Source organism: Cervus elaphus, chromosome 2 (genome assembly GCF_910594005.1).
Source record: "Cervus elaphus chromosome 2, mCerEla1.1, whole genome shotgun sequence".
Classification (NCBI taxonomy): Eukaryota; Metazoa; Chordata; class Mammalia; order Artiodactyla; family Cervidae; genus Cervus; species Cervus elaphus.
In genome coordinates, this window is record NC_057816.1 from 30,960,010 (window position 1) to 30,984,316 (window position 24,307).

Below are 24,307 nucleotides of genomic sequence, written 5' to 3' on the forward strand. Positions count from 1 at the left end.
CTACCGCACAATTACATTCATCTCACACGCTAATAAAGTAATGCTCAAAATTATCCAAGCCAGGCTTCAGCAATACGTGAACCAAGAACTTCCAGATGTTCAAGCTGGTTTTAGAAAAGGCAGAGGAACCAGAGATCAAATTGCCAACATCCACTGGATCATCGAAAAAGCAAGAGAGTTCCAGAAAAACATCTATTTCTGCTTTATTGACTATGTCAAAGCCTTTGACTGTGTGGATCACAGTAAACTGTGGAAAATTCTGAAAGAGATGGGAACACCAGACCACCTGACCTGCCTCTTGAGAAACCTACATGCAGGTCAGGAAGCAACAGTTAGAACTGGACATGGAACAACAGACTGGTTCCAAATAGGAAAAGGAGAACATCAAGGCTGTATATTATCACCCTGCTAATTTAACTTATATGCAGAGTACATCATGAGAAACACTGGGCTGGAAGAAGCACAAGCTGGAATCAAGATTGCCAGGAGAAATATCAATAACCTCAGATATGCAGATGATACCACCCTTATGGCAGAAAGTGAAGAGGAACTAAAGAGCCTCTTGATGAAAGTGAAAGAGGAGAATGAAAAAGTTGGCTTAAAGCTCAACATTCAGAAAACTAAGATCATGGCATCTGGTCCCATCACTTCATGGGAAATAGATGGGGAAACTGGAAACAGTGTCAGACTTTATTTTTCTGGGCTCCAAAATCACTGTGGATGGTGATTGCAGCCATGAAATTAAAAGACGCTTACTCCTTGGAAGGAAAGTTATGACCAACCTAGACAGCATATTAAAAAGCAGAGACATTACTTTGCCAACAAAGGTCCATCTAGTCAAGGCTATGGTTTTTCCAGTGGTCATGTATGGATGTGAGAGTTGGATTGTGAAGAAAGCTGAGCACCAAAGAATTGACGCTTTTGAACTGTGGTGTTGGAGAAGACTCTTGAGAGTCCCTTGGACTGCAAGGAGAGCCAACCAGTCCATCATAAAGAAGATAAGTCCTGGGTGTTCATTGGAAGGACTGATGCTGAAGCTGAAACTCCAATGCTTTGGCCACCTCATGCGAAGAGTTGACTCATTGGGAAAGACCCTGATGCTGGGAGGAATTGGGGGCAGGAGGAGAAGGGGATGACAGAGGATGAGATGGTTGGATGGCATCACCGACTTGATGGACATGAGTTTGAGTAAACTCCGGGAGTTGGTGATGGACAGGGAGGCCTGGTGTGCTGCAGTTCATGGGGTCACAAAGAGTCGGACACGACTGAGCGACTGAACTGAACTGTGTGTTTTAATTTGGGGAATTTTTCAATTCTTAAAAAAGACCAAACCCAAATTCTGGAGCTTAAGAACTCAACAAATACAATGAAGAATGCATGAGAAAGTCTTTGAAATAGAACAAATCAAATGAAACAATAAATGACCTGGAAGAAGGGAATCTACAAATGTTTTGGGTGGAAGAGGAGAGAGAACTAAGATTTTTTAAAAAGTGAAGAAACATTATCACATTCATTAGGACAGCCAAAATACATATAATAGGTGTACCAAAATAAGAGAAGGAAAAGGTGGCCCAGCATTTACGTAAAGAAGTAACAGCTGGGGACTTCCCAAACCTGGGCAAAAACAGACAAATCCAGGTCTTTGTCTTTGGACAAATCCAGGTACAAATCCAGATACAAACCCACAAAACTAATAGATCACCTCATCTTAGTGTAAAACGACCTTCTCCAAGACACATTATAATCAAGGTGTGAGGGTCAGTGATAAATAAAGGAAACCGGGGCAGGGGGAGGGGGAATTAAGTATTGCCCAAAGGAACCCCCCATTAGACTACCAGCCACAACTCGATAGGCCAGGAAAGAGTGCAATGACATACTGAAAGTATTGAAAGATTTAAAAACGCTTGCCCAGAACACTCTAACAAAGTTATTCTTTAGATATGAAGGAGAAATTCAGGCTCTCCCAGACAAACAATGCTGAAAGAGTTCTTCACCACTAAATCTGCCTTACAAGAAATGTTGACAGGAGCTCTTCCACCTGAAATGAGAAGATAAAAGTATACACAGTTCTCAGTTAAGGAAGAAAACTGTAACTCAAGTTTAGAATAGAGTGGTAAACACTAAACATAAAGATTAAAGGAAAGAGCTTTGAAAATAACTATAGCAGCCACAGTGTAGCAAAAAACTCACAGAATAAAGAGACAGAATTTCTACAGTAAAAATATAAAAAGGGAGGACAGCAAGTTAAGATAAATTGCTGTCAACAGGAAAAGAACTATTCAAACTACAAGAAAGATTTTCTATTCAAACCTCATAGTACTCAGAAAACAAAAATCTAGAGTACAGACAGCAAACATAACGAGGAAAACTGAGCAAATAACCATGAAAAACCACCAATTAAAAAGACAGAAACACAAGAAAAAAGAAGCAATAGAGATACGAAACAATCAAAAAACAGAAGATAAATTCACAGTAGTATATTATTACATATCAACAATCATCTGAGATGTAAATGGATGGACTCACCAAATCAAAAGGCACAGAGTGGTGGGGCGGATTAAAAATCAAGACTGAACTGCATGGTATCTTCAGGACACTTTTTTCAATCCTAAAGATACATACAGACTCAAAATGAAAGAACTGAAGATGATATTCCAAGCGAATGGTAAATAAAAGAAAGCAGGTATAGTCATACTTATGCCCCAAAATATAAATCTCAAGGCAAAATAATAACAAGGTACAAAAAGTCATGATGTAATGATAAAAGGGTAAAAACATCAAGAAGGCATAACATAATAAATATTGGGGTGGCCAAAAGGTTCATTGGTCTTTTCCCATAAGATGGCTCTAGAAGCAATTAGTTGTCTTTAAACTTCATTCGAAACAATTTTCTTAGGTTCTATTGTGACTGCTGTCATATCAGTGTGCATTTTTTAAAAAACTTACCAAAATTGGTGAATTTTTATGTAGCTATTTTATTTTTATTTATTTATTTTTTTCTACACAGGAGCCGGGATGCAGAACTTTTAAAAATTGTGCTGTTTTCTGCCACATATCAGCATGAATCAGCCATAGGTATTACATATGTCCCCTCCCTCATGAACTTCCCTCCCACCTCCCACCCCATCCCATCCCTCTATGCTGTTACAGAGCACCAGATCTGAGTTCCTGAATCATACAGAAATTGTGTAGTTATTTTAATATGGAAGATGGAATCAAAAAAGCAAAATTTTTAGCATATTATACTTTTATTATTTCAAGAAAGGCAAAAGCACAACTGAAACATGCCCAAAAAAATGTGCAGTGTATGGAGAAGGTGCTGTGACTGATGGAACATGTCAAAAGTGGTATGTGAAATTTAGTCCTGGAGATTTCTCACTGGACAGGAGACTAGTTGAAATTGATAGTAATCAAATCAAGACATTAATTAAGAACAAAGTTACACCACAAAGAGATAGCCGACTTACTCAAAATATCCAAATCAAGCACTCAAAATAATTTTCACTAACTTGATTATGTTTATTGCTTTGATGCTTGGGTTCTACATAAGTTACGTGAAAAAGATTTTCTTGAAAATATTTCATGCAACTCTCTACTTAAACATAACAAAAACATTCCCTAAAACCAATTGTGATGGATGATGAAAAGTGGATACTGTACAATAATGTGGAACAGAAGAGATCAAGCACAAGCAAAATGAACCACCATCAACCACACCAAAGGTTGGTCCTCACCTATAGAATGTGACGTTGTGTATGTAGTGGGATTGGAAGGGAGTCCTCCAGTATGAGCTTCTTCAGGAAAAGCAAACAATAAATTCCAACAAGCACTGCTCTCAGTAGACTAACTGAAAACAGCATTCAATGAAAGGCATCCAGAATTAGTCAACAGAAAATAATCTTCCAACAGGGTAATGTAAGACTGCACATTTATTTGATGATCAGGCAAAAACTGTTACAGCTTGGCTGGCAAGTTCTGATTCAATTGCCATATTCACCAGACACTGCGCCTTTGGATTTCCATTGATTTCAGTCTTCACAAAATTCTTTTAGGGGAAAAAAAATTCAATTCCCTGAAAGACTGCATAAGGAACAGTTCTTTGCTCAGAAAGATAAAAAGTTTTGGAAGACAGAATTACAAAGTTGCCAGAAAAATGGCAGAAGGTAGTGGGACAAAAAGGTCAATATGGTGTTCAATAAACATCTTGGTAAAAATTTAAAATGTGTGTTTCATTTTTACTTAATAACTGAAGGAGTTTTTGGCCAATCCAATATTTAGTAACTTGTTCTCACCACCTCTCTGAATTCAGGTACAAATTCTTTTTATTGAGTCACTATGTTTCAGGGCAATGCAGTCATCTACATAAAATTGAATAGAAATATGCCCCCCCCCCTTTACACTGGGATATAACTGGAAAAATTGTGTTGTCAATGTCATGTCTGAAGATCATATTTCAGATTACATGTCATTCAATCTGACATGACAAGCCCCCAATCCCCACTAAGGATACACATATAATTGGTATTTGGAACCAATGTATACACGCCTTCCTCGGCAAACTGTAATGGTGTCCCTTGTTGCACATTGTCTCAGCATTACAGGTAGTAAGAAAGATCAATGATGAGCAGGAAAAGGAGAGAGAAATTTGCCCATATTTGTAGCTATACATGTGAAAACTGGTTCAAGTGAACTTCTAATTTTTAAAGTAGTAGTGAGAAAGAGATCTCTGGAATGATAGGGGCTATTAAAAGCAAAATTCTAGATTTCTCTATATACTCTCTAGACAGAACCTCATTTAATAGCCTTAGTAGTTGTTTAACACAATCTGGCTCTAGATTTGCTGATTTTACAAGGAACTTTATGTGTGTTAACTGACCCTTTTAACTGCACTGATGTAAATCAACAGAGCCAAATAATACAAAATCACAAGATCAGCCTCTAAATAATCTACAGAGTTTATTTATGATCACAAGAGAGGGCCTAAATTATTCAAAACTCAGAATTAAGACTTGCTGAACCCTCCAGCATCAGGGTAGCACTTTTTCTTAACAGGCACATCTAAGTGTCATTGGATTCTTAGGGGAATGTACCTTTCTTTGAATTATTTACTATTAATTAGGGACAGACAATAAAAAGCTAAATGTTGACTTCTATAAAACTGATAAAAGAGGAAAATATTTTTGTCCAGTCAAGATGCAAATGAGTTTTGATAGAGAACTCTAAAAGTAAACTTTATTGTCACAGAGTATATTAACCAAAATAATACACTAGATTTGTAGTCAACTTAGCAATGTAATTTCAACATTACTTTGTTGTACTGAGTATTTGTATGTTGCTTTCTCACTTTTCTTTTGAGTGGGTTTTGTCATCCTTTTTGTTCCTACGTTAACATGTTAATTAAAATTTATACCCTGCTTACTATCTATATGTATGAGAATTATATCTCTGTAATTTTGAGATTTATACTTTCACAAAAAGGATATAAAAATGTTCCACACAAAGGTTGGTTTTACTGGAGAAAGGGGAACTCATCTAAGTTTCCAGGGACAACCTAGAATTTCTGTATATATTTTTATTTCACTACTGATCAGATTAACTACTTAATTTTCACAAGAAATCTCAAGAAGAACACGTATACTAACAAATAATCATCAACTCACCACTGTATCAATCCATAATGATACCCATCCAAATGAAGAGCAACCCAGAATACATTTCACAAAGAAAACCAATTTATCTTGCTATGGACAATTATCCAAACATCCGAATCTTTAAATTACGTGCTATCATCACTCTGACCACCTGTGAACACACAGCATGCAAGCAAAGTTCCACAGTCGAACCTGGAGTCTGGTAGGCTACAGCCCATGGGGTCACAAAGAGTTAGCCATGACTGAACAACTATTACTTGCACTCAGATAACCATATTTGAAGCTGAGGTCTCAGGATACTCCTCAGTAGCCAAAGCAATAGCAAAACAAAGCACTGCAAGCATACCATCTAAATATGCTGACAGGAAACTGTTAATCCTAAAAGAAGCCACCAAAATTTATTATAATAACATATTCAGTCACACCACTTACCAGTGTGACTTTTACCAGCCATATGTTACAAAATAGATGCAGTAATAGTCTTTTCATCTGGAACATACATCATCTATGGCTAACTAAGCCAATATATACATACATTCTAATGAAGCATCTCTAGTTTCTGTGTGTCTATTCATGTATGATGAGATATATACAGAGCCTACACACAGAAACCCATACTATCAGATTGATCCTATTACTTTCACACATGGTAACAGTGCTTATAGGCTATATACTCATATGAAAATAAGTATTCTGAGGTAATACAGTCATTACAAATCAATCTTCAGCTATTTCTTATATTAACACTAGTTCATAGAATGAGTTTGAAGTGGATAAATCTACCCTCACATAATTCTTTACTTTTCACATTTTTATTATGAAAAAAGATTAAATTTGTCCTCTAGATTAACATTAAATATAAATAAAATTCCTAGTACATAATCAAAAGTTTTGAAAATTTGTTTCCCCGATTACACAATTACCTGATAGGAGAGCTATTACCACAGCTGCCCCCAACTATCCTAGCTCTGCTGCCATAGGTGCTAGTAATATGAATGCTTGCTTCTCATATATTTGCTATCAAAATCAAAGACTCAAAATGCAAAAACCACCACAATACTGTAATTAGCCTTCAATTAAAATTAATTAATTTTTAAAAAATGAGTATATCTGATTGATAAAACCTAGTTCATGTGGATTCCCTCTAGACATATAATAACCTGGAAAATGTAAGTTTTTTTTGTTTTCTTTAACTATTCTGAGAATAATTCTGAGAAAGTCAGGCTTGACTTTCATCACATGCAAATTTGACCTTTTGTTTTACCCATTTAAAATACTTAGGATAATTCTAAACACTCTAACTTGTTATTTAAGCACTGCTGAAATGGCAACCCACTCTAGTACTCTTGCCTGGAAAATCCCATGGACTGAGGAGCCTGGTAGGCTACAGTCCATGGGGTCACAAGGAGTCAGACATGACTGAGCAACTTCACTATAGTCTCGTTATAACATATTTTCCTGATTCTTCTCTCAATCTATCTCTCCCTTCTCCTCCCTACCACTTTTCCCTTCTTCTTTCTTACACACTCATACACACACACACACATACTCCATATCCCCTCTTGTCCATTATAGTACAATCTCTGAAACAAATCACTATCATTGCCCTTGGTTCCCCTTAAAAAATGATCTTATTTTAGCTCAAATGGTACCTTTGCATGAAATGTTCTCCAACTCTCTCAAGTAAAAACCTTCACACTTGCATCAAAATTACAGCTGTACACACTGTATTTATCTCCAAGAGTAGCACATGACCATACAAGAGAGAGTAAATGCAGGGTTTTGGACCCAGGAAATGCGTCTTACCCATGAATCTGAAAACCATTTGCCTGCATTCAGAGTTGACAGGAAATCCCAATAAAAAAGGCTACTGTGTGTGTGGGAGGCATTTGGCATGACGTCCAAGATATTGGTTGTTCTTCTCAAGTCATAATCATGCATGAGAAAAGCCACCTCATCCAAGCTGCGGACAGAGGGGAAAATAGGAGAAAGGATCAATGTATTGAATTCAATCATCTTGGTAGATAGGGTTCTTAGAAAGTCCAGCAAGGTCACAAGTCTTACTAGGGTTCCTTACTCCAACCCAACTCTCATCAAAGGACTCAGTTCAGTTCAGTTCAGTTCAGTCACTCAGTCGTGTCGAACTCTTTGCGACCCCATGAATCACAGCACACCAAGCCTCCCTGTCCATCACCAACTCCCGGAGTCCACTCAAACACATGTCCATTGAGTCGGTGATGCCATCCAACCATCTCATCCTCTGTCGTCCCCTGTTCCTTCTGCCCCCAATCCCTCCCAGCATCAGGGGACTAGGTACCAGTAATTCATAGTTGATGTCAATATTTTAATGTCCTAGGAATCAACCTTTTCTGGTGTATAAAATAATGTTTATGATGAAAGAATAACTTCTCTATGCATGAAATTTTCAGAATGAGGAAAAAGATAGGTATAGAAGTGATGTGAATGTAAAGTGAATGGGGTGAGGATGGGGCAAGGCCTTGTGAGCCTCAGAGTGATAGTTAAGTAGGCACTCAGGAAATCTTCTTATGTTTTTCTGGCCCATTTTCCAGCTAGGCACCTGCCATGAGTATTTCTTGCCCCAGACACTTCACATCAGATGGTGTTATTAGAAAAGATCCTGGTTTTGTTTTCTGATGTTTACCTTGAAGAATCTCTGCTTCTACAAGAATCTCTCTTCTTTTCTCATTGAAAGACCTAAGAAGTGAACTCTGTAATGGCTATGAGAGAGTAACAGGATGGAAACTTAGCATCCTTCCCATAAACCACTAGAAAACAGAACAAAATAAGGCAATGATTTTTTCAGCCAATGGACAACAGGGAGCACAGTATGATGGTCTTGGAGAAAAGGTAAACAAATAAGTAGGCTCTACCATTCTCCAGGCTTTTTTCTTGCAGGTGAATACTAGACTGTACTACTGGGAAGAAAAACCCTAAAAGGGACCCAGAAATTGTGTGAAATGAGAAAAAAAAAGTCAGATGAAGGACAAGTCAAGAGACTTTGTGGACTAGAGTTCCATAGGGAATTGAGCTATGCTAAAAAGAAGATTGTTATGGAAATACATAAAGATTTTCCTTCAGTTATGACTAAATATCAAGTATACCCTTGCAGAATAAAATTCTCTGAAGCTTGCCAAGATCAAGGAAAAGAAAAATTACCAGAAATTTCTAAGACAATTTGGACACCTCCTACTAGGTGTGTGAATTATTCAAAGTCTATCCAGTGAGAATGAACAGATGTCAATTAATTACTCAGGCATTCTCTAGAGACTCCAGAGGGCAACACTTTTGAAATGGGGATAATTTAGAACTAGAATGACTGTAGAACTTCCACTAAAGAGCTTAAAAGCAAGCCTCCAAAGCATTGGACTAATCTCCAAATCAATTTAACTGCCTACTACAGAAAGTCTAAAATTCTTTCAAGGAGAACAAGAAAATTTAGTAACCAGCATGGTAAAATCACAAAGTGCAGCATGTAAACAAAATTTGCCCAACAGGTGAAGAAGCAGGAAAACATACCTATAATCAGGAGAGAGTATCCAGTGATGGCAAACTTGGAAATGAAAGAGGTGATAAAAGTAATAAATAAGGATATTAAATTATATAAATTATTTAATTTATTTATTTTAATTAATAAATATTAATTTATTATTAATTTAATCAATATTTATTAAATTAATTAAATTTTAATTAATTTAAATTAAATTTAATAAAGTTAATGAATTTACATTTAAATTAATTAAAATTTAGTAAATGTTAATTTATTACTAATTTAATAATAATTCAATGATTTAAATTAAATAATTTAATAACTATTTATTTAAATAATTTATTTAATTATTTGATTTAATATTAATATATAAAATATATTAACATTATTATTAAATTATTATTAAAAATATTAATGTATAAAATAAATAAATAATTTAATTTAGTTAATCATCAGTCACATCCACAACTGGGCCTTGTTTTTGTTTTGGCATCACCAGATGGTCAATACCAAAATGAGACTGATTATATTCTTTGCAGCCAAAGATGGAGAAGCTCTATACAATCAGCAAAATCAAGACCTGGAGCTGACTGTGGCTCAGATCAGGAATGCCTTATTGCAAAATTCAGACTTATATTGAAGAAAGTAGGGAATCCACTAGACCATCCAGGTAGGACCTAAATCAAATCCCTTACAGTTACACAGTGGAAGTGACAAACAGATTCAAGGGATTACATCTGATAGACACAGTGTCTGAAAAACTATGGACAAAGGTTTGTGACATTGTACAGGAAGCAGTCATCAAGACCATCCCCAAGAAAAAGAAATGCAAAAAGGCAAAATGGTTGTCTAAGGAGGCCTTACAAATAGCTGAGAAGAGAAGTTAAAGTAAAAGGAGAAAAGGAAAGATATACCCATTTGAATGCAGAGTTCCAAAGAATAGCAAGGAGACATAAGAAAGCATTCCCCAGTGGTCAGTGCAAAGAAATAGAGGAAACAACAGAATGGGAAACTCTAGAGATCTCTTCAATAAAATTAGAGATACCAAGGGACTGTTTCATGCAAAGATGGGCACAATAAAGGACAGAAATTGTGTGGACCTAACAGAAGCAGAAAATATTAACAAGAGGTGGGAAGGATGTGCAGAAGAACTATACAAAAAAAGGTCTTCATGGCCCAGATAACCATAATGCTGTGATCACTCACATAGAGTCAGACATCCTGGAGTCTGAAGTCAAGTGAGTCTTAGGAAGCATCAGTATGAAGAAAGCTAGTGGTGGTGATGGAATTCCAGTTGAGCTATTTCAAATCCTAAAAGATGATGCTGTGAAAGTGCTGCACTCCATATGCCAGCAAATTTGGAAAACTCAGCAGTGGCCACAGGACTGGAAAAGGTCAGTTTTCATTCTAATCCCAGAGAAAGGCAATGCCAAAAATGTTGAAACTACAACACAAATGCACTCATCTCACATGCTCACAAAGTAATGCTCAAAATTTTCCAAGCCAGGCTTCAGCAGTATGTAAACTGACTTCCAGATGTTTAAGCTGGATTTAGAAAAGGCAGAGGAACCAGAGATCAAATTGCCAACATCCACTGAATCATTGACAGAGCAAGAGAGTTCCAGAAAAATATCTATTTCTGCTGCATTGACTATGCCAAAGCCTTGACTGTGTGGATCACAACAATCTGTGGAAAATTCTGAAAGAGATGGGAATACCAGACCACCTTACCTGCCTCCTGAGAAATCTGTATGCATGTCAAGAAGCAACAGTTAGATCCACACATGGAACAACAGACTGGTTCCAAATTTGGAAAGGAGTACATTAAAGCTGTATATTGTCACTCCGCTTATTTAACTTCTATGCAGAGTACATCATGCGAAATATCAGGCTGGATGAGGCATAAGCTGGAATCAAGATTGCTGGGAGAAATACCAATAATCCATGCAGATGACACCACTTTTATGGCAACAGCAAAGAGGAACTAAAGAGTCTCTTGGTGAAAATGAAACAGGAGAGAGAAAAAGCTGTCTTAAAGCTCAACATCCAAAAAACAAGGATCATGGCATGCGTTCCCATCACTTCACGGCAAATAGATGGGGAAACAATGGAAACAGTAACAGACTTTATTTCCTGGGCTCGAAAATCATTGCAGACTGTGACTGTAGCTGTGAAATTAAAAGAGGCTTGTTCCAAAGACCTACATAGAAAACTATAAAACACTGATGAAAGAAATCAAAGAGGAAACAAACAGATGGAGAAATATACCATGTTCATGGATATTGGAAGAATCAATGTTGTCAAAATGGCTATTCTACCCAAAGCAATCTATAGATTCAATGCAATCCCTATCAAGCTACCAATGGTATTTTTCACAGAACTAGACCAAAGAATTTCACAATTTGTATGGAAATACAAAAAACCTCAAATAGCCAAAGTAATCTTGAGAAAGAAGAATGGAACTGGAGGAATCAACCTGCATGACTTCAGACTCTACTACAAAGCCACAGTCATCAAGACAGTATGGTACTGGCACAAAGACAGAAATATAGATCAATGGAACAGAATAGAAAGCCCAGAGATAAATCCAAGAACCTATGGACACCTTATCTTTGACAAAGGAGGCAAGGATATACAATGGAAAAAAGACAACCTCTTTAACAAGTGGTGCTGGGAAAACTGGTCAACCACTTGTAAAAGAATGAAACTAGAACACTTTCTAACACCATACACAAAAATAAACTCAAAATGGATTAAAGATCTAAATGTAAGACCAGAAACTATAAACCTCCTAGAGGAGAACATAGGCAAAACACTCTCCGACATAAATCACAGCAGGATCCTCTATGACCCACATCCCAGAATATTGGAAATAAAAGCAAAACTAAACAAATGGGACCTAATGAAACTTAAAAGCTTTTGCACTACAAAGGAAACTATAAGTAAGGTGAAAAGACAGCCCTCAGATTGGGAGAAAATAATAGCAAATGAAGAAACAGACAAAGGATTAATCTCAAAAATATACAAACAACTCCTGAAGCTCAATTCCAGAAAAATAAATGACCCAATCAAAAAATGGGCCAAAGAACTAAACAGACATTTCTCCAAAGAAGACATACAGATGGCTACAAACACATGAAAAGATGCTCAACATCACTCATTATCAGAGAAATGCAAATCAAAACCTCAATGAGGTACCATTACATGTCAGTCAGGATGGCTGCTATCCAAAAGTCTACAAGCAATAAATGCTGGAGAGGGTGTGGAGAAGAGGGAACCCTCTTACACTGTTGGTGGGAATGCAAACTAGTACAGCCGCTATGGAGAACAGTGTGGAGATTTCTTAAAAAACTGGAAATAGACCTGCCTTATGACCCAGCAATCCCACTCCTGGGCATACACACTGAGGAAACCAGATCTGAAAGAGACACGTGTACCCCAATGTTCATTACAGCACTGTTTATAATAGCCAGGACATGGAAGCAACCTAGATGCCCATCAGCAGATGAATGGATAAGGAAGCTGTGGTACATATACACCATGGAATATTACTCAGCCATTAAAAAGCATTCATTTGAATCAATTCTAATGAGAAGGATGAAACTGGAGCCCATTATACAGAGTGAAGTAAGCCAGAAAGATAAAGATCATTACAGTATACTAACGCATATATATGGAATTTAGAAAGATGGTAATGATAACCCTATATGCAAAACAGAAAAAGAGACACAGATATACAGAACAGACTTTTGGACTCTGTGGGAGAAGACGAGGGTGGGATGTTTTGAGAGAACAGCATCGAAACATGTATATTATCTATAGTGAAACAGATCACCAGCCCAGGTTGGATGCATGAGACAAGTGCTCGGGCTGGTGCACTGGGAAGACCCAGAGGGATTGGGTAACAGAGGGAGGTGGGAGGGGGGATTGGGATGGGGAATACATGCAAATCCATGGCTGATTCATGTCAATGTATGACAAAAACCACTACAATATTGTAAAGTAATTAGCCTCCAACTAATAAAAATAAATGAAAAAAAAAAAGAGGCTTGTTCCTTGGAATAAAAGCTATGACCAACCTAGATAGCATATTACAAAGCAGAGATATTACTTTGCCAACAAAGGTCCATCTAGTCAAAGTTTTCGAGTAGTCAAGTATGGATGTGAGAGTTGGACCATAAAGAAAGCTGAGTGCCAAAGAATTGGTGCTTTCAAACCGTGGGATTGGAGAAAACTCTTGATAGCACCTTGGACTGCAAGGAGATCAAACCAGTCAATCCTAAAGGAAATCAGTCCTGAATATTCATTGAAAGGACTGATGCTGAAGCTGAAATTCCAATACTTTGGCCACCTGATGTAAAGAAGTGACTCACTGGAAAAGACCCTGATGCTGGGAAAGATTGAAGGCCGGAGGAGAAGGGAACAACAGAGGATAAGATGGTTGGATGGCATCATCCACTCGATGGACATGAGTTTAAGTAAGCTCCGGGAGTTGGTGATGGACAGGGAAGACTGGCATGCTGCAGTCCATGGGGTTGCAAAGAGTCAGACATGACTGGGCAACTGAATTGAATTGAACATTTTATGCTTTTTATTTTTCCACAATTCTTAAAAATTGAGATAAAATAAAGGCCACCATAATATATTCCTCTAGGAAACCAACACAGATGACATTTGTTGTTTTGGTGAATAAGTATATCTCAATGTGGAAAGATGTAGAATTAAAAGTACATATGCTTAAAATAGTCATACCTATGTTATTAGTACTATGCTTAAGAAACCTGTGTATTTAGACTGAGGAAACCAGATCTGAAAGAGACACGTGCACCCCAATGTTCATCGCAGCACTGTTTATAATAGCCAGGACATGGAAGCAACCTAGATGCCCATCAGCAGATGAATGGATAAGGAAGCTGTGGTACATATACACCATGGAATATTACTCAGCCGTCAAAAAGAATTCATTTGAACCAGTCCTAATGAGATGGATGAAGCTGGAGCCCCTTATACAGAGTGAAGTAAGCCAGAAAGATAAAGAACATTACAGCATACTAACACATATATATGGAATTTAGAAAGATGGTAACGATAACCCTATATGCAAAACAGAAAAAGAGACACAGAAATACAGAACAGACTTTTGAACTCTGTGGGAGAAGGTGAGGGTGGGATGTTTCAAAAGAACAGCATGTATACTATCTATGGTGAAACAGATCACCAGCCCAGGTGGGATGCATGAGACAAGTGCTCGGGCCTGGTACACTGGGAAGACCCAGAGGAATCGAGTGGAGAGGGAGGTGGGACGGGGGATCAGGATGGGGAATACGTGTAAATCTATGGCTGATTCATGTCAATGTATGACAAAACCCACTGAAATGTTGTGAAGTAATTAGCCTCCAACTAATAAAAAAATTAAAAAAAACAAAAAAAACAAACAAACAAAAAAAGAAACCTGTGTATTTAGATATGTAAAACAGATAGTCAATGGGAATTTGCTACATGACTCAGGAAACTCAGACAGGGGCTCTGTGTCAACCTATAGGGATGGATGGGGATGGAGGTGGGAAGAAAGTTCAAGAGAGAGGGGGCATATATATGGCTGATTCATGTTGAAGTTTGACAGAAAATTACAAAATTCTGTAAAGCAATTATCCTTCAATTAAAAATAAATTAGTTAAAAAAATAAATCTTTGGGTATTTCAGGTAATTTTATATTTGGGCCCAGTTTACCTTTGTAACTTCAATTTAAAATGTGAAACAGAGCAACTGACTGAGATTTATGATTATAAAATAAAATCTTACTACATTTACAAAATAATTTGAAAGATATAAAAGCATTAAAATCAATATAGTTATGCATCTAACATGTTAGATTTATATGAGTTACTTAAGTATTTTGAAAAGATTGAAATCAGACTACTGGGTACCTAAAAAAGAAATATATTAAATTTATAACTGCAGTTTAAGACATCTAAAGTATTTAATTAACTAAAAAGGGCATTAACTACTTTTCAAAAGCTCTCAAATAAAATGTTAGACTTATAGAGGAAAACATCAGCTGAACACACTTTGACATAAATCACAGGACCTCTAGGACCCACCTCCTAGAGTAACGAAAATAAAAATAAACAAGTGGGACGCAATTAAAGTTAAAAGTTTTTGCACAGCAAAGGAAACTATACACAAGGTGAAAAGGCAACCCTCAGAATATGAGAAAATAATAGCAAATGAAACTGACAAGGATTAATCTATAAAACAAACAAGCAGCTCGTGCAGCTCAATACCAGAAAACAAACAACCCAATCAAAAAGTGGGCAGAAGTCCTAAACAGATATTTCTCCAAAAAAGATTATAAAGACAACAGATGGCTAATAAACACAGGAAAATTTTATTATTAGAGAAGTGCAAATCAAAACTACAATGAGATATCACCCTGCACTGGTCAGAATGGCCATCATCAAAAAGTCTACAAACAATAAATGCTGGAGAGTGTGCAGAGAAAAGGGAACCCTTTTGCACTGTTGGCAGGAATGTAAACTGATACAGTCACTATGATGAAGAGTATGGAGCTTCCTCAAAAACACTAGGAATAAAACTATGATATGAGCCAGCAATCCCACTACTGGGCATATAATCTTAGAAAACCATGATTGAAAAAGACACATGCATCCCATATAATTGAGAGGCAGTGCTGACTTATCACAGGTCCTCAGGAGGTACTTCTGTCTCTTTCCCAACCCCTCCCTTAAGCAGACACACAGACACTCAGAGCCTGGCCATAATACCTGTAATCACTGGCTATTCCCCAACACTTAACAATTTTAGTCCTCTGAGGATTTTACCCATTTGTACATTTTTAAATTACCACCTAGGTCCTTTCAAATCTAGATTTGCCAGCTCTAACCTGTAAACTTTGAGCATACATACACATACACATGTGTACAAACATTCAATAGCTAGGATTGGGAAGCAACCTAGATCCAGCGACAGATGAACGGATAAAGAAGCTGTGGTATATATATAAAATAGAATATTACTTAACCAAAACCAGGAACACATTTGAGTCAATTTAAATGAAGGGGATGAACCTAAGAGATTGTTATATAGAGTGAAGTCAGAAAACCAAATATCATATATTAACGCATATATATGGAATCTAGAAAACTGGAATTAATGAACCTATTCGCAGGGCCACAATAGAAAACAGACTTTGTGGACACAGTGAGGCAATGAGAAGGTGAGACAAATTGAGACTCTAGCATAGACACATATATATTACTCTATGCAAAATTTATAGCCAGTGGGAATTTGCCGTATGATACAAGGAGCTCAAACCTGGTGCTCTGTGACAACCTAGAAGGATGGGATGGGGTAAGGTGGGAGGGTGATTCAATAGGGAGGGGACCTATGGCTGATTCATGTTGATGTATGGCAGAAGTCAAGATTGTGAAACAATTATCCTCCAATTAAAAATAAGTAATTTTTTAAAATGTGGCTAATATGGTAAGTGAATGTTTAACTTTACAAGAAACTGCCAAACTATATTTGAGTGGCGACACTATTTTACAATCCTCCACAATATATAAGAGATTCATTCAGCTGTCTGCATCCTTGCCAGTATTTGCTAGCTAATATATTTTCCCCAACCATTATATTTGTGTATAGTGATATCTTATGATGACTTTAATTTGCTTTTCTCTAATGGCTAATGGTGTTATCCATATTTCATGTTCTTGATTGCCATCTGTGTATTTTCTTGGGTGAAGTGCCAAGCAGGCATCAGAAGCCCACTTTATAAAGGGCTTGTTTCTTTACTGCTCAGTGGATAGAATTCTCATATTCTGCACACAAGTCCTATGTTGCACGTAGGTTTGCAAATATTTTCCCCCAGTCTGCATTTTGTTTCTTCACAGGGTAAAGACAAATGTTTATTTTCATAAATTTTAATTTTACAGTTTTTCTTTATGGCACGTGTTTGTAGTGTCATATCTTCACCTAATCCAAGCTCACAAAGATTTTTTTCCTATGGTTTCTTGTCAAAGTTTTGGAGTTTTACATTTAGATCTATTATTTATTTTGAGCTACTTTTTGTATAAGGTATGAGGTAAAGGATGAGGTTCTCCACTACTCTCACCTCCACAATGCAAGTCCAAGTGTGCCAATGCCATTTATTAGAAAGACTGTCTTTACTTTACTGATCTTCAACCTTTGGTTAAAAAAAAAAAACAGACACATACACGGGTTGATGTACTGGCATCTGTTTCTGGAATCCCTATCCTGTTGAGCTGATGTGCATGTCTGATCCTTCTCTATTACTACATTGTTCAGATTACTGTGGCTAGACAGTATGTCTTGAAATAACAGTGTGATTCCTCTAACTTTATTCTTCTTTATCACTATTTGTATAGCTATCCTAGTTCCCCTATCTTTCCTATAAACTTTATAATCAGATTGTCTGGGTTTTTTTTAAAGCTGATGGCATTCTTTTCTGCTTAAAAATTTCTATTTTGAGATAACTATAGATTCACTTGGGTTTGTAAGAAATAGTACCATGAGATTTCCCCAACAGTGACGTCTTGACTATAGCACAATGTTGCAAGGAAATTGATATTGATAAAATCACTGATGTTATTCAGATTTCATTAGTTTTACATTTACTTTGTATGTGTATGTGCTCATTTTATCATATGGACAGATTCAGGTGACAACCACCACAGTCAAGAGGCAAAGCAGTAAAGATGTGAAAGCAATTTTTATCATTTATAGCCACAGCCACCATGCTCTCTCCCCTTCATCATTCCAGGCAACCACTGATTTACTTCCAATCACTTAATTTTATCATTTTGAAAATTATATAATAAAGAAAGCATATAGTAAGTAACCTTTAGAGAGTAGCTTTTTTCGTGCAGCACAGTTCCCATGAGACTCATCCAAACTGTTGCATGTATCAGTAGATCATTCCTTTTTATTGCTGAGTAGTATTTCATGGTATGGCTATAACACAGTCTGATCATTTACCTCTTGAACCTCTTGAAGAACAGTGGGGTTGTGCAGATATTGCTCATTATAAATAAAGCTGCTATGAACACTAACATAAAGGTCTTTGTATGAACATCAAGTTTCCCCCCCTCCCCCAGAATAAATTTGCAGTAGTGTGATTTCTGGGTTGTACGGTAAGTACATATTTGGTATTTTAAGAAAGTGCCAAACTTACCAGAGCAGTTATACCATTCTACATTTCTGCCAGTAATGTGTGATCCAGTTTATCTATCATCATTAGGAGATATCATTATTTGTTAAACTTAGCCATTCTGATAAGTGAGTAGTGATAGAAGTTTTCATTTTCCTAGTATCTAATGAAGTTGAACATCTTCTCATGTGCCTATTTGCTATCTGTGTATCCTTTCAGGTAAAGTGGCTGTTTATTAATTTTCTAACTGGATTGTTTGGAATTTTTTTTATCCTGTTGAGTTTCAGTGTTTCCTATATATATTTTAGATACAAGCCTTTTGCCAGATACACATTTTACAAATATTGGCTCTTCATCTGATACTTTTCTTCTTATCCTCCTCACAAGATCTTTCACAGAAGTGTTTTACTTTGAGATCCCTTTATGATTTTTTTTCATTTCACGAATAGTGCTTTTGGTATAAAGTCTAAGAACACTTTGCCAGCCCTACATCCCAAAGATTTTCCCCTCTTTGGTCTTCTAAATATTTTTTAATTCTACATTTTGTGTTTAAGTCCATAATCAATTTTCAGTTTTTCTACTTATTTCCCTTCTAGACCATGAGGATTAGGTTGAGGGTCACTTTTATTGTATCTGATGTCTCGCTGCTCTGGGACTCTATTGAAAGGCTGTTTTTCTTCCAGTGTTTACCTTTTTTCATTTATATTCATCGTGGTAAAATATATAAAACATAAAAGTTGCCATTTTAAGAGCATTTTAACTATTCAGTGTGGCACTGCTTGCATATGCAATGTTACACAGACATCAATATTACCTAGTTCTAAAACTTCCTATTACTGCAAACAGAAACCCTGTAACTGTTAAGTAACTCCCCAGTCCTCCCTCCCCCTAGTTCTGGTAACTTTAGTTTACTTTCTGTCTCTACAAATTTGCCTACTGTAGATATTTCATACACACAGAGTTATACTGTATCTTTTCATTTCTAGCTAGTTTCACCTTAGCATATTGTTTTCATCTTCCCTGATAGCTCAGTTGGTAAAGAATCTGCATGCAATGAGGGAGACCTGGGTTTGATCCCTGGGTCGGGAAGATCCCCTAGAGAAGGGAAAGGCTATCCACTCCAGTATTCTGGCCTGGAAAATTCCATGGTTGCAAAGAGTTGGACACAACTGAGTGACTTTTCACTTTCACATTGTCTTCAAGGTTCATCCATATTGCAACAACCCTGTTGTAGCAGACCTTATTCATTTTTATGCCTGAATAATATTCCATTAAATATATATATATATATGAAAATATATATACACACCATATTTTATTTATTAATTCACTTGCTGATGGATCCTTGGTTTGTTTCCAACTTTTGGCTATTATCCACTCTGAAACCCAAGATCATGATTTACCCTTGTATTTTCTTTTAAGAGTTTTATGCCTTCACCTCTTACATTTATGTCACTGATCCTTTTTGAGTTAACATATATATATATGGTGTGAGGCAGTGGTCAATGAATTGCTCTGCATCTTTGTCAAAATCAAATGGCATCAAGAAAATGAAAGAGAACTCACAACAGAATGAAATTTTTGCAAATCACATGTCAAACACAGGAGACATTCTCTTTAGCTCATGAGTTATCTAGAAGTGGATTTGTTTAGTTACCAAGTGTTTGGAGATTTTCTTGTTAACTTTGTTATTCATTTCTAGTGTGATCCTGTTGTGGTCAGAGTACTCATTCTGTTTGATTTCAGTACATTTAAATTTGCTGAGGGTTTTTTTTGCGGGGGGGGGGGGCGGGCAGGTACAGTCTATATTATATGATTTGCGAACACAGGGAAAGAACATGTCTTCTGCCGTTCCTGCACTGAGGTTTCTATCAATGTCACACAGATCTTGTTGGCTGATGGCATAGTTCAGCACCATCTTGTATCTTTAATAGTTTTGTTTAGTCTTTACATCAGTTACTAAGAGAAAGGTATTGTTGTTCTCAACTATAGTTATAGGTTTATCTATTTCTCCTTTAGATTTGTCAGGTTTGCTTTATGTACATTGGAGTTCTATTCTTGGGTTCATATATTCAGAATTGTTATGTCCTCTTGATGAATTTACTGTTTTAAAGTCATTATGTAATGCCCCTTGTTTCTTCTGGTTTTCTTTGCTCTGAAGTTTACTTTATCAAATATTAATATAACTACTCCATCTCTGACTTGTATATTTTTTCCATTCCTTACTTTTAATCTACCTATTTGTTGCTCTTCATTCAGTAAGTCACGTACAACTCTTGGGCTACAATTCATGGGGTCACAAAGAGTCAGACATGACTGAGTGACTAAGCACAGAGTGAGTCTTATGTACTAACTTTGTCAGATACTTGTCTGGGCTTCCCTGGTGGCTCAGATGGTAAAGAATATTCTGGGAATGTGGGAGACCTGGGTTTGATCCCTGGGTTGGGAAGATCCCCTGGAGAAGGGAACAGCTACTCACGCCAATATTCTGGCCTGCAGAATTCCATGGACTTCTCCATGGGGTCGCAAAGAGTCGGACACTGAGTGACTTTCACTTTGTCCAACACTTTGCATCCCCATGGACTATAGCACATCAGGCTTCCCTGACTTGCACCATCTCCTGGAGTTTTTTGAAACTCATGTCCACCCAATGGTTGGTGTCCAACCATTTCATCCTCTGCCATTCCCTTTTCCTCCTGCCTTCTATCTTTCCCAGCATCAGGGTCTCTTCCAATGAGTTGGCTCTTTGCATCTTAATTCTCTGTTAGAGAAATTTTATGATAGATGCTTTAATTTTTTTAAGATAATAATTCAAACACTTCTTTCTTTTCTGTTGACATCTATTAATTACCCTTTCTCGTTCAAGTTGAGATTTTTGTAGGTTTTGGTATGATGAAAATTTTGGATCATATCCTAGCCATTAAGAATACTTGGAGATTCTGGTTCCCGTTGAAATTGCTTTTAACAGTTAGTTAAACCTTTATGCAGGTCAGGAAGCAACAGTTAGAACTGGACATGGAACAACAGACTGGTTCCCAATAGGACAAGGAGTACATCAAGGCTGTATACTGTCACCCTGCTTATTTAACTTATATGCAGAATATATCATGAGAAACTCTGGGCTGGAGGAAGCACAAGCTGGAATCAAGATTGCCAGGAGAAATATCAATAACCTCAGATATGCAGATGACACCACCCTATGGCAGAAAGTGAAGAGGAACTAAAGAGCCTCTTGATGAAACTAAAAGAGGAAAGTGAAAAAGTTGGTTTAAAGCTCAACATTCAGAAAACTAAGATCATGGCATCTGGTCCCATCACTTCATGGGAAATAGATGGGGAAACAGTGGAAATAGTGGCTGACTTTATTTTTTTGGGCTCCAAAATCACTGCAGATGGTGATTGCAGTCATGAAATTAAAAGACGCTTACTCCTTGGAAGGAAAGTTATGACCAACCTAGACAGCATATTAAAAAGCAGAGACATTACTTTGCCAACAAAGGTCTGTCTAGTCAAGGCTATGGTTTTTCCAGTGGTCATGTATGGATGTGAGAGTTGGACTGTGAAGAAAGCTGAGCACCGAAGAATTGATGCTTTTGGACTGTGGTGTTGGAGAAGACTCTTGAGAGTCTCTTGAACTGCAAGGAGATCCAACCTGTCCATCCTGAAGGAGATCAGTCCTGTGTGTTCATTGGAAGGACTGATGCTAAAGCTGAAACTCCAATACTTTGGCCACCTCATGAGACGAGTTGACTCATTGGAAAAGACCCTGATGCTGGGAGGGATTGGAGGCAGGAGGAGAAGGGGACGACAGAGGATGAGATGGCTGGATGGCATCACCGACTCGATGGAAACGAGTTTGAGTAAACTCTGGGAGTTGGTGATGGACAGGGAGGCCTGGTGTGCTGCAGTTCATGGGGTCACAAAGAGTCGGACACGACTGAGCGACTGAACTGAACTGAACTGAACTAACCTATTTTGGTTCAAAGTACATGTCCTGGCTCATGGGGAATACGTGTAAATCTATGGCTGATTCATATCAATGTATGACAAAACCCACTGCAATGTGAAGTAATTAGCCTCCAACTAATAAAAAAATAAAAATAAAAATAAAAGCTGTGGTTCAAATTACAATTTGGTTTTCAAAGAGGCTTTGCAGTGCTCCCCTGGTCTGTATGTACTACCCAGAGTTCAATCTAAAACATGGATGGTATTCCAAATCAATGCTTAATTATTACCTCTTCTGCTCTGTTATGTCTGTGCGGTTTCACGTACATGTTATACGAATATCTGCACAGGATTTTATATACAGGTTTTTAGACTTCCTTTCTCCAGTATGGCAGGGCCTCCAAAAATTAAATACAGAATTATTGTGTGATCCTGCAATTCCACTTCGGGGTATATACTAAAAAGAACTGAAAGAAGATTCTTTAAAAGATAGTTGTACATTCATGTTCATAGCAGCATTATTCAAAATAGCCAACAGGTGGAAGAAAACCAAATGTTTTCAGCAAATAAATGGATAAGCAAAATGTGGCATATATATACATTAGAATATTATTCAGTCTAAAAAAGGATGTAAATTCTGTTGCATGCCACAAGATGGATGAACCTTGAGGACATTATGCTAAATTAAATAAAACAGTCACAAAAAGATAAATACTGTATGATTCCACCTATATGTGGTATCTAAGATAGTCAAATTCATAGAAACAAAAGGTAGAATGGTGGTTATCCAGGACTGAAGAAGAAGTAAAGGGAAGTTGTTTAATGGGTACAGGATTTCAGATCTGCAAGTCAAAAAAGTTCCAGAGATTTGTTTCGCAGCAATGCATATATACTTAAAATTACTGAACTGGATACTTAAAGACATTTAAGATGGTCAATTTTATATGCTTTTTAACAGAATTTTTTAAAATGAAGGAAATTCTGTCATCTGTTTACAGTACAGATGAATTTGTCCTACGGCAAAGTGAAATGGGGCTTCCCTAGTAGCTCAGCAGGTAAAGAATCTGCCTGCAATGTGGGAGACCTGGGTTCAGTCCCTGGGTTGGGAAGATCCCCTGGATCTTCCCTGGAGTGGGAAAGACTACCCACTCCAGTATTCTGGCCTGGAGAATTCCATGGACTGTACAGTCCATGGGGTCACAAAGAGTCGGAGACGCCTGAGTGACTTTCACTTTCATCCCTTTGGGCTTCCCTTCTGGCTCAATTGGTAAAGAATCCACCTGCAATGCTGGAGACCTGGGTTTGATCCCTGGATTGGGAAGATCCCCTAGAGGAGAGAAGGCTACCCACTCCAGTATTCTGGCATGGAGAGTTCCATGGGCTGTATAGTCCATGGGGTCGCAAAAAGTCAGAGACGACTGAGCGACTTTCACTTCACTCAATTTCACAGTGAAAGGAGTCAGACATAAAATAATATTGAACAATTATACTTATATGAGATAACTAAAATAGTTAAATTTATAGAGAAAAATAGGATAGTGGTTGTCAGGGTTTGGGTGGAGGGGAGATGAAGGAGCTATTATTGAATAGGTACAGAGTTTCAGCTTGAGGAGATGAAAAAGTTGTAGAGATGGATGGTGGTGACGGTAGCAAAACAAGGCGAATATACTGAATGCCATTAAACTGTACTCTAAAAAGTAGATTGGGCTTCTCTGGTGGCTCAGTGGTAAAGAATCTGCCTGCAAAGCTAGAGATGTGGCTTTGATCCCTGGATCAGGAAGATACCCTAGAGAAGGAAATGGCAATCAATCCAGAATTCTTGCCTGGGAAATCTCATGGACAGAGGAGCCTGGTGGGCTACAGTCCATGGGGTAACAAAAGAGTCAGACAGGACTTAGTGAGTAAGCAATAAAAAGAGTAGATATCTGTATATGTGCACCAGATTCACCTGAAACTAACACAACACTGCAAATCAACCATGAGTTCTGCCGTTTCAGACATGTCAGACTCTTT

The 24,307-nt window shown here is 37.3% G+C and overlaps 1 protein-coding gene across 1 annotated transcript in view; it reads right to left on the reverse strand.

The window, feature by feature from the left end:
* LOC122706427 (glycerophosphodiester phosphodiesterase domain-containing protein 4-like) overlaps window positions 1-24,307 on the reverse strand; it is a 109,941-nt gene that overhangs the window by 58,150 nt on the left and 27,484 nt on the right. The window contains exon 10 of the mRNA XM_043921561.1: window positions 7,474-7,614. Within this exon, the coding sequence (XP_043777496.1) occupies window positions 7,474-7,614 (141 nt within the window). The remainder of the gene's footprint in view (window positions 1-7,473; window positions 7,615-24,307) is intronic.